Source organism: Trachurus trachurus, assembly GCF_905171665.1.
Source record: "Trachurus trachurus genome assembly, chromosome: 21".
In the NCBI taxonomy this organism is placed as follows: Eukaryota; Metazoa; Chordata; class Actinopteri; order Carangiformes; family Carangidae; genus Trachurus; species Trachurus trachurus.
Genome location: NC_139899.1, coordinates 30,350,565 through 30,363,057, shown reverse-complemented (window position 1 = coordinate 30,363,057; position 12,493 = coordinate 30,350,565). Strand labels below are relative to the sequence as shown.

The following is a 12,493-nucleotide window of genomic DNA, read 5'->3' as shown; positions in this document are numbered from 1 at the left end:
TTTTGTCACAATTTTTTCAGAATAAAAGCTCATTAAAGCCTGAATTCAAGCTTTGCCACAGAAGATAATTCTCTCATGCTTTTATTTTGTAGGTAAAGGAATAGGTAGAGGATTTTTATAGGTAAAATAAGTAAAGAGGAAGTGAATCTGTGTCTCTTCCAGTCTCCTAACGAGGTGTACAGCTTTAAGAGAGCCGTGGACCTGTCGGAGATGAAGAGCAGCGACAGCGGAGCTCACAGCTTCCTGAGGGGGGGGCTGCGCTCCAGCCCGGCCAAGCAGCAGAACTGTGTCGCCTTGCTCTCGGCCAATCAGGTGGTCCGAGCCCTCCCGCCCAGCAAGGTGCCCCTGAAGGAGGTCTACCCCAAAGGTCAGAGGTCACATCCAACTCTGAGTTGCTGTTTACAGGATAAAACTGAACAGAGAACAGATTCAGAGTGAGATAAGACTGTTTCTGTTTCTGTTTCTTTTTCTCTCAGACGTCACTCCTCCGATGACGGCCGCCTACCTGGAGGTGACCGACCTCAACTCCAAGAAAGTCAAATACATCCCCGTCCCCAGGTACACACACACACACACACACACACACACACACACACACACACACACACACACACACACACACACACACACACACACACACACACAGCTCACCAGAGTTACTGTAGCACCAGCTAGTGGTCAGAGATGACACTGCACTGACTGGATTATCTGTATTTTTAGGCGGCACAATCATTTTAGACTCATATTTCTCCTGTTATTGATTCCAAACTGCACAAAAAACAAACGTTTCTCCTCTTAAATATCCAGTAATCGACATTTTTAGTACGTAAATATTAAATATGTGCTTATATCTACTCTTGTAGTTTCAGAAAAAGCGGTGGAAATTAATTTGTGCCTCTTTATGTCTGAATGACAACATACATTTACTATTTGGATTAATATTATGACTTCATTTATATTTATTATAAAATATATTATTATTATTATTACTCTTAATAATAAATTAAATTATTATTATTAGAATAAATAAATATTAATCATTAAAATAAATTGAATAAATTATGAAGTCTGTATTTACACAGTTTACAGTTGTTATTTATTTATTTACTTTATTTATTACTTATGTACGACGGAGTATTAGGGCCACATTGACAAATAAAAAAAATCACAAACTTGGAGAATAGAGTCATAAATTTACGACTTTATTCTTGTAATGTTATGACTTTTTTCTCATAGGAAATGTACGACTTTATTCTCGTAAATGTATGACTTATTTCTTGAAGTCTGTGTTTTGTTTTGTTTTCCTCAATGTGGCCCTAATACTCCCTTGTACTTATGCCCAACACTTTGCATATATTTCTACTTTTGTACCTTGTATGCTTCTGTAACAACCATATTTCCCATGTGTGGGATGAATAAAACGTCTCATATCGTATGTCTTGAAATCGGTGTTGATTTTCCCGTGTGTGTGTCTGTCAGGTCGATGAGTGTGTCGCCGTACACCAGCTGGTTGTCCAAGGTGTCGGAGAGCGACGTCCTATTGGCTCCGCTGGGCTCGGGGGGCGTGGTCACGGTGGACATGGGCGGCTACGTCCGGCTGTGGGAGACGGGACTGGACACGCTGCAGCGCTCGCTGATGGAGTGGAGGAACATGATCGGGACAGAGGACGGTCGGCCTCTACAGGTAAAACACACACACACACACACACACACCGCTGTGATGTGCTGCTTCACAGTTTTTTTTCCAGTTGCTAAAACACAATTTTGCAAACTAGGCTGGTTTTATCAAAATACTAATCACAATTAATTCACAAAACCACACAACCAAACTGCAAAATACCTCATATATCCTGCAGAATGAAGCACTGCAACCAAAACTACATAAAGCATTATTAAAATCAACACACACTTCATTCATATTACCAGATTTGTGTCTAACCAACTACACACTGTTGGACATAATGAAAAGCACTCTCATTTTCAGTAGCTTTGCCATAAAACTAAAATAGTTCAAACTGTAGTGAATTCTTCAGATTGGTCACATGCACAGAAACATTTGCAGATACCGGTACACACATTTATTTTTCACCCAAACAAGTCAGTGCAACATATGCACAGCAGATATATTTACCGGTACATTGGAGTGAACAAACACATGCTCACAAAACCTAAATTGAAAAAGAAATTGCAGAAAAAACATCTTCCATTGTCGTTGTAAAGAGAAAAAAAGGTGCTCACCTGAGGTCTTTTAGGGCTTCCTTCCTGATTGGAGTGGTAACAATGAACCATTGAGGTGTTTGGCAGGTGGCACATCATATATATTGCCACTTAGCTCATGTAGTGTCATTTTGAATGGGAGTGTTTTGAAATGGCAAAAGTGTGACTTCATGTTTATGTTTATTTAATCATCTTTATATAGCTGGTCGAAAAGAGTTTGGCTGAAGCAAAGCTTATAGCTGCCGAACCCTCATTTCCCATTTCGTTACAAAACCATAAGCAGTCTAATGAGAAAGCCACATACATACATATACATAGTACACAATACGTCCTCCACCGACAATCCTATAGACCCTTTCAGAGAGTATAAACAAAGACAGGTGTGGCTCATTAGAAAACGCTCTGGTACACTAAATGGAATGGAGCCTTAATTAGTATCCTTGGTAACACCTGTATTTGTTTATACTCTCTGAAACGGTCTATAACTATCCACAAACCTACACAACTCAAAAACAAAACAGCTCGAAATATCAATTTTCGTTGCTAGAAATACATTTTTGGTTTCCTACATTGCACAATCAATATCCATCCTCAACTACAAACATACACTGTTGTTTGAATGATATATCAACAATCCCCTCTGTAAAAACCTTCAGAATATAGACAGGAATCAAAAATAGTAAATAAAATAAAATAAAATAAAAACATAGTAGTCACTGACAATAGAGAAATCATGTGTTTTTGCAGCAAAAACAACTGGTCAGGAAGGGCTTAAAAATTTTGAAACTCATGTAAAAACTAGTGATTTCCATGTTTAGTCAAGACCCAGCGCTATATGTATCACAAATATTTTGGGAGTAACTGATGTCTAAATTTTGTCCAGGGGTCATGCATGTGGTAAAAACTGAGGGAGCATTATTATATTTGTGCGATGCAGCATCATCGTCATTTTAGTGGGTTAGCAACTGGAAAAAACTGTAATTGCAGTGCAGTTTCCCCTCGTCACCACCGGGGGGCAGCGCTGCTTTAAGAAACAACAGCTGAAGACAGGAACTCCTCCAGCTGGATGTCACTAGTCTGCACACACACACAGCAGTGAGATAGGGTGTGTGTGTGTGTGTGTGTGTGTGTGTGTGTGTGTGTGTGTATTAGCTGCCGAAACATTCCTGGTTTTATGCGACAGGAATCTTTCCAGGCCCTGGGTTTACGACCCGGCCGGTGGGTGTTGATGAATGGATGGACATTGTGCTGATGATGCAAGAGGTTTGACCCCCTCAGTGGCGGGTCAGAACATTTTGGACCCGCAGCACTGAGACACTATTGTTAAGGTGCCCACATACACACACACACACACACACACACATACACACACACACACACACACCCATACATAGAAGAGATGAATGAATTCCTTAGAGAAAGTCGCCCGCCACATGTTCACAGCTGTATCTGTAGATCTGGAGACTCAACATGGACGAAAGGGAGGACGAGATGAGACTGATACATCGTGTTCATCACTATCTGCATGATTTTAAAGCTCCAGGTTTATGCATATTTCTGTTTCAGTCAGTTTTATATCTGTTAAAGCTCCACTATTTTATTATTTTCCAGTGTTTCGTATGAATTCTTGATCCATAAGACGATAAATTTGTAGTTTTAAAGCTCCATACAGTATAAAGGTAGATGTTTGTATTAAAGCTCCATACAGTATAAAGGTAGATGTTTGTGTTAAAGCTCCATACAGTATAAAGGTAGATGTTTGTGTTAAAGCTCCATACAGTATAAAGGTAGATGTCCATGTGTAGTGTGATTATAAAGCAGCTCTAGGTTCTATATTAATACTGTGAAAGTATCAAAGCCTCAGTCCACAGAGAAATGCACACAGCCTGTATTCAGAAACTGAGCGTTAAAACCAGCCGTCAGGACTTCCTGTCACTTTGTGATGTCACAACTAAGCAGTCACAGCTCCAGAGAAAAGAAGCAAAACTACACTGAGATGTTTTGGCTCTTAAAACTATAAATATATCTTCCCATCATGATGGATCGGCTCTTCAGATAAAAACCCAGTTATACACACGGTGAAGTATGTGACCTTTAGTAAACACACATACACACTCCCATCCACCTCCACCTGCACACACACACACACACACACACACACACACACACACACTGGCCCAGATTCCTCACCTTTAAGTCCAGTGTAGGTCAGATGGACACAGACGCTCCCTGTGCTCCGTGTTGGCTCACAGCAAACAGCACTGGCACCGCTGTAGTTAAACATACCTGCTGCTTACAAGGCTCCTCTGTGTGTGTGTGTGTGTGTGTGTGTGTGTGTGTGTGTGTGTGTGTGTGTGTGTGTGTGTGTGTGTGTGTGTGTGTGTGTGTGTGTGTGTGTGTGTGTGTGTGTGTGTGTGTGTGTGTGTGTGTGTCTGTCTGTGTGTGTGTGTGTGTGTGCATGTGCTTCACTTTTACACAACTGTAGCTCCACACCGGCTCACCTGTCTGCAGACCGTACACATGATGTGTCTCTCAGCACCTACGTTACTTTGCGTTATGAGGAAATAAAAGACACGACAGTTCATTAGCTGTCTGGTCCTCCTCCTCTTAGGGTGTGTGTGTGTGTGTGTGTGTGTGTGTGTGTGTGTGTGTGTGTGTGCATCAGCCTCATATTGCTCCATTACTTCATCAATCCACACACACATCAGTCATCTATGTGCACACACACACATACACACACAGCTCATATCCTGGTGCCTGCAGGTGTCCCGCATGATGTCATCCCTGTCAATCAACCTGAGACTTAAAGGGATAGTTCAACATTTTGGCCCATTGCCATAACCCCCTATAGTCATAGCAGTAGGTTCGTTACCTTTAATTGTCGGTGCAAGCTAGAGTTGTTTTAGAGGTAAATTCATGCAAAACCTCTGATGCACGTTGCCTTCAGGGACAGTTTTTCATCAAGAAGTTACTGCATTTCCCTCTAAAACAACTCTGTGTGGTAACGTTGTGTTATTATCTCATAGCGTGGTGAATGTGCAGGTCACAACTTGTCCACCAGAGCGTTGTGGAGTTGTTGGATTGTGTATTTGATGAGTTTGATGAGGGAAACCAAGAAATCCCATAATGAGCCTCCGTAGCGTAGCTCTGAGCAGCTCACGGCTCTGCTCCGCCGTTCTAAAAATAGCTTGCACCAACAATTAAAGGTAACGAACCTACTGCTATGACTATAGGGATTATGACAATGGGCCAATTTGCCAAAATGTTGAACTTACTTACTTTAATCTTACAATAATGTTGTAGTTTGTACACACACACACACACACACCCCTCCCTTCCTCCCCCGGCTTATCAGTTAGACTCACATGCACGTATTCACATGTCAGGCATCCAGTTATACCAACACACTAACAAACACAGTGGCATGCAACCAAGTTCACACATCTACACACACTCAACAGTGGGCTTCTGCAGATGTCATGTGACTGCACACACACACACACACACACACACACACACACCCACACACAGAGTCCTAAATCACTCTGTCTCTGGGCGTCTAAAGGGAGAATCAGAAATTTATGAGGTCATTAATCGTACAAGACGCAGCATGGACCGCAGATGAGAGAGAGGGGAGTGCGGAGGAGGAGACGTCGATTCCCACAGTCATAAAAAATAAAAGTTTCCTCAGCTGGCAGCTCCACACACACACACAGACACACACACACACAGACACACACACACACACACAGACACACATACACATGCTGCTTCCATACTTCCCAACTCAACCTGTGGAGAAGCCATTAAGGTTGATATTAGAAGCTAAATGAGACATTTACACCTTTTTTTTAATGTGTAGAGACATGTATACATCCAGAGAAAGTTTTTATCCCCTTCCTTTCAATATAAAGTTGTTTTTCTGACACTCCTGGATAGGGATGTCACAATTATAGATTTTCCTTGTACGATTATTGTCAGAGAAATAATCACGATTATTATATTAAATGATTTTACAGCACTATGAACGTGTAAAATCAAATACAGTCCAAACATAATTGCATTACTAATTATATAAACAAAACATTTCAAGTATCTATTAGTATAGGACCAATTATAAATCATCTTACAATTGACGTGCTAAATTCCTACCAAATCTGCCGACATGGTTCCAACATAATCTTTTTTGGAAAGTGACGGTATTTAGGAACTTTTACGATTAAATAATTGTGGCGTTAAACACCGCAAAGTAATTGTGACATCCCTACTCCTGGATTATACGTATGTTACATAGTTTCCAGCTTTAATATTTTAAAGAAATAGTGTTTTTGTCCACGGTCCATCATGTGTGAGCCTCAGCCGTCACTTAAAGGAGACAAAGTGATTCCTGCAGAAACAGATGTTTGACTCTTGGCTTCACTGCTGAAAAAGGCACAAGTCGTTCTGCAGCGTTGGAATCAATTAGTATAAAGTTAGAAGAAGAAGATGGAGGCTCCAGTGTTGAATACAGAAAGCCTTGAGAAGTGATGTTTGTTTTTAATCTCTCCTCTTTGTCTCATGGTAATGTGATGTGTTTTATCATCAGACACTGTTTCACGCCCACTTCTGCTGAAAACTATCAGTTTTACCACCCAGTTTATTTTAGAGGGAACGTGAAGCAGCATCGACCCAGATGTGATAATTCATTAAAGCAGAAGTAAGCGATCCAGTCGTTTTGGCTAATGCTGCGTTCCAGGCAGGCTTTTGAAACCGTAAATTACAGCTTCAAGTCACAACTTACGACTTTGTAGCGTTCCAGGCAACCCACTCGTGTTTTTCCGACCTGTTTTACCTGTGAAAGTCACTATAACGGCCACTCGTAACTTCTGACCCGTGAACTCGTACCAGATCGAACTGGTACCACTTCACAGGTCGGAAAAACACGAGTTATGAGTTGCCTTGAACGCACCATAACGTCTTGTCAGCCGACGGAGTTAGCAGCCCCCGCCCTCGTCATGGATCTATTGGTCCTCGTCCCTACGTCACCACATTCAGGCGCATCCCTTGGCTGCACACACAGCCCTGCATGCCGTTCTCTCTCCTCATTGGATAAAACTTGTAGGATACGAGAAAAGTTTTCTCCTCGGCTCAGAGCAGAGCAGAGTGACTGACAGACCCGTGTTTCGGTCCAAACACTCTATGTAAGTGATTGCTGTTGGAAGATATAACTATTTAAAGTCCCTGGAAAGTGAAATTGGAGTTTTGTTTCAAAATATATTAAAAGTGTTCGAAATTTATTGATAAAAACATGCAAAAAGACTCATTTCTGTGCAGTGCTTAATTTTAGAGGTTAGGGTTTCACAGTTTCACTCTGCTTCAGTGGTCTTTGTTTTTAAGGGCAGGCTTACAGAGGGGGCGCCGTGACGCACTGGCGTCCCTACTTTCATAACTCCTCCCATGTGCACAGTAATATTATAAATACTGAATGCCAACGAGTGTCTGCTGCCACTACCCCTGGAGCTACCAGCGCCGCCGGAGCTACCAGTCAACTAGCTTGGTCTCTGTCTTAATAAAATGTAATGCAGACTTATCAGGTCATTGTAAAACATTTATTTATTGATGTAAATGTGGTGTTATTTGAACATAGTCTATACAGATCCCAGAGGCAGCGCTGCTCTTATGTGAAACATGAAGCTCCACTTTTAATTCAAACAAACTAATGAGACTGCCACCGTGGGACCAGCCGGCGCTCGGTGGCAAAACTCTAAAAGCTAAAACAGCCACAGTCCAGGTGAACCTCCGCAGCGTCCGTCCCACAGCTCACCGACACAGCAACAGCTACACCGGCAACAAAACTGAGGGCCGCCGCCGTCAGCAGATGAATCTCTGCTTGCCCTGATAGCGTTAGCTCGGCGGCTAGCGCTAGGCCCGTCGTCCTGTGCTGACTGTGGCGGCCCTCATTGTTGTTGTGGTGTAGCCTTCAAGGCTCCTGTTGCTGTGGCGGTGAGCCGTGGGTCCGATGCTGCAGTGGCTCGGGGTGAACGGGACGAACGGGGCTAGCCGCCGAGCTAACGCGTTAGCGCCGGGCTAGTCGAGCTAACGCGTTAGCGCCGGGCTATTAGCCGCCGAGCTAACGCTATCAGGGTAGCGGAGATTCGTGTGCCCCCAGCATATTTCCCTCACTGCTCAGTGTGTATCCGAGACATTCAGATAAGAGCTGGACTCAGACTCAGGCTCAAGCCCGTAGCTGCTCGGGTACGATGTGACAGTTAGCAGTAGCACTAGCATAGTTGGCCGGCCGGTAGGCCCTTTGATTGACAGTTGAAACTTGACGAAGCTCAGCAAGTGGGCGGGGCTTCTGTGCCTGCAGCAGACATCCAGAGCTGAGAGAACTGCCTCATTTAGTCATGATTTTAAAACCTAATTTCACCTACTAAACGAATTTTTCTAGCATCCAAAATTGGCAGGATGGTTAATAGGACATATGTCTGGGATGTGATTAACTCAGAAAACGAATCCAGTGTCACTTTTCAGGGACTTTAAGACTTATATTATCACAAAAATATCGCTTACTTCTGCTTTAAGTTATCTACTAGTGAGGAGATAAATGACACTGATACAAACGATAAATAAGACAATGAGGCCAGAGTTTTTGTACGTTCAGTCCAGATTGGTCGACCTGGGAGCTGCTCCAATCAGGCTGCAGGATTAAAACGTCCTGTTTAGCATTATGCACAAGGTGTAAAGCGCGCTGCATAACATGAACGCATCACAAGAGAGGAGGGTTAAGTTGTGCTCATCATACCGTCATGTCACTGTGTATGAGCAGGACGCAGAGTAGAGCCTTTAGTAAAGAGCGGCACCAAAGGGACTGAACCATGAACTCTCTCTCTTCATCTTATGAGATTTTCGCTGTCACACTGTCTCTACTATATTTTAGCTGCTGAGTTTATGCTCTATATATCTGCTATGTTTCCTCTCATCCTGACTGTCCTTGGGTTCTTCTCAGGGTCTTATCTTTAAAATGATGTTGTTACTCTTACTCTTATCGCCTATTTGCCTTTTATATACATGTCCTATATTGGAAGTTACATTGATGGACTATTTATTTCATTGTCTATTCATGCAGCCTACTAATGGGGTTGTTATTTTTGTTTTGTTAGGTGTTTCCATCCATGATATCATCTCGTGTGTGTTCTGATTGGTCCACATGGCCCACTGAATCTATTTAAGATCATTTACTAAGACGAAGGCGGGATTTTTCCTCTCTCTACTGAAAACTGTCAAATAAATCCTCACAGGTTCAAGTCAGAAAAACTCACTGAATGCAAACGTCAAAAACTTTAAGTGAGAGTCAGTCACAGCAGAGAGACTGTGGTCGTGTGGTAGATGTTGTTTCTGCTGTCTGATAAACGTCATGTAGTGAGCAACACTGATCGTCCTCCAGTTTGGATCCCTGCTGGGCCTCAGTAACATGACACACACACACGGACGCACACACACACACACACACACACACACACACACACACACACACACACACACACACACACACACACACACACACACACACACACACTCATGACTCATGCCTCTTCCAGTACAGGGACCGGCCTGAGTGCAGAGTGGACACATGCTTTATTAAAGCCTCACTCCTCATTTTTCTGAACCTAAAAGTGGATCATTAGTCACAGCTTCTCTGACTGAGTGAGTGAGTGAGTGTGTGTGTGTGTGTGTGTGTGTGTGTGTGTGTGTGTGTGTGTGTGTGTGTTTGCGCAGCACGAACACACACACACTCACTCATCAGCTCTGAATGTTTTCATCTAAACTGAGTGTGATGACGAGGGTGAGCAGATTGGCGGGAAACAGGCGTCCTGATAGCTGCACTTCCTGTCTGATGGACAGATTTCAGCTGTGATGGAGGGGTGTGTGTGTGTGTGTGTGTGTGTGTGTGTGTGTGTGTGTGTGTGTGTGTGTGTGTGTGTGTGTGTGTGTGTGTGTGTGTGTGTGTGTGTGTGTGTGTGTGTGTGTGTGTGTGTGTGTTTACTGGGCGATGATGTAATCGCATTCATCAACACTCAGTCAGTCAGTGTGATTGGTCTCAGCAGCTTCCCGTGCATCAGGTGCACGTCCTCGTCGTGTCCATATATGGAGGTGGCGTGTGCACGGCGACGGAGCTCAGGTTCTGTTGCCGTGGCGCTGGCGGTGGTCGTGGTGACGGTGATGGTGCGTGACTCACATGCACAGACACACGTGTAGGAGTGTGAGTGTGTAATGGGAGAGCGAGCGGTCACATGGTGGAGGAGGCGACCTCTGACCTCTGATCTCTGTTTCTCCCTCTGATCACTGTTACACTGAGGATGGTTGACAGGTTAAAGGGACAGTTCAACATTTAGTCAGATCCTCCTCTCACCATAATCCCTATAGTCATAGCAGTAGGTTCATCACCTTTCATTATCGGTGCATGTTGTTTTGAGATCGGCGGGGCAGAGATGTGGGCTGCTCAGTGAACATAATGGAGGTGAACGGTACAGGTCCCCTGTCCCTCATCAAACTCATCAAATACACAATCCAACAACTCCACAACGCTCTGGTGGACAAGTTGTGACCTGCACATTCACCACACTATGAGATCTGTTTTCCTGCCTTTTCTGTTTTCCTGCTTTTATGATGTGTGTGATTTTAAGTATGTATGCCACCACTGTGATGGGCAGTTGCAATTTCATTGTATTTGAATGCAGTGACAATAAAGGCCTCTTATCTGATCTTATCTTATCTTATCTTATAATCATGTATAATTATGGAACATTACGACACATTAAGCAAATACTCTGAACTACTTTCTCTTCTGAAATCCCTCCGTCCAGCAGCCGTGTTGTGGAATGTAGTTCTGGCTGCATTTCCCTCTAAAACAACTCTGTCTGGTAACGTTGTGTTATTATCTCATAGCGTGGTGAATGTGCAGGTCACAACTTGTCCACCAGAGCGTTGTGGAGTTGTTGGATTGTGTATTTGATGAGTTTGATGAGGGACAGGGGACTGAGCAGCTCACGTCTCTGCCCGGGCCCCACCGATCTCAAAACAACATGCACCGATAATTAAAGGTGATGAATCTACTGCTATGACTATAGGGATTATGGTGAGAGGAGGATCTGACTAAATGTTGAACTATCCCTTTAAATAACCCACTTTACAGACACACACACAGACACACACCTCTCGTCTCCACGGTGATTGTCCTGCCTGTAAAGATTTTTCCCATGCACATCTGTAGCGTCATGTCAGCAGCCAACACAGCTGGACTTTAGATGATGTGATCATACTGTGTCTGCATATCTGTGTGTGTGTGTGTGTGTGTGTGTGTGTGTGTGTGTGTGTGTGTGTGTGTGTGTGTGTGTGTGTGTGTGTGTGTGTGTGTGTGTGTGTGTGTGTGTGTGACACAGAGAGAGAGAGAGAGAGAGAGATCCTGCAGGCTGTATTTTTCCAAGAACCTGAGTGATGTTGCATTTTTAATAGCAATACGTCAGCTTTTACTATTTTTCAAAATAAAAGCGTGTAAAATAAAAATAAATGTTTTTCAATATGATCCCTTCAATCTGGTTGTAAAAGAATCACAACAAAGATTTGTAACGGTTTAAAACAAACTTGCTTGTGTTGCCTTATCCACCTTTTTCCGAACGTCAAAAACGTAAGCCGGGTTTGCTCTTCCGGTGGAATTTTATGTTTACGTTTCCATGGTTTCGGTAGTTTTGGTAAATGCATGGACTTTTTTTTTTTTTTTTTTCAATGAAAATCTGTAAAACTCATCGATCGTCACACCCACTTTTAACAATCAATCTCAATTTACACATTCCAGTAGCCTATCACATCTCTCCAAACAGCAAGTTCATGATAAAGACTTTTCTACAGTATTTAGCTACTGATCTATCTGTGTATTTTTGTTCTATTTCAGTTGATTTTACAGCTTTTTTATTATTATGATTATTATGATTATTATCCATAAGCACCTTGTGTTGCAGCCTTGGCTGTACAGTACAAATTAAACTTGTTTGATTTGTTGTAGTTAAATGAACACATCTCTCTCTGACAGTTTCAGGAACAACTGAACATTGTTATTGAATTCTTAACACATCATTTATTTATTTATGGTGTGACATTAGATTGAGCGGTTTCCACAGAGTGTATGAGCCAAGATGGAGATCCCACATCTGTGATATCTAAATTAATATCAGTCACACTAATTAATACGTGTTGAAGCTTGTTTTTCTCAATTAGAGTTTGAAATATGTTGTTGTAG

The 12,493-nt window shown here is 42.7% G+C and overlaps 1 protein-coding gene across 1 annotated transcript in view; it reads left to right on the top strand.

The window, feature by feature from the left end:
• The window catches only part of vwa8 (von Willebrand factor A domain containing 8), a 123,115-nt gene that overhangs the window by 86,037 nt on the left and 24,585 nt on the right, over positions 1 to 12,493 (top strand). The window contains exons 35-37 of the mRNA XM_083997034.1: positions 163 to 367; positions 477 to 558; positions 1,480 to 1,684. Of these exons, the coding sequence (XP_083853160.1) occupies positions 163 to 367; positions 477 to 558; positions 1,480 to 1,684 (492 nt within the window). The remainder of the gene's footprint in view (positions 1 to 162; positions 368 to 476; positions 559 to 1,479; positions 1,685 to 12,493) is intronic.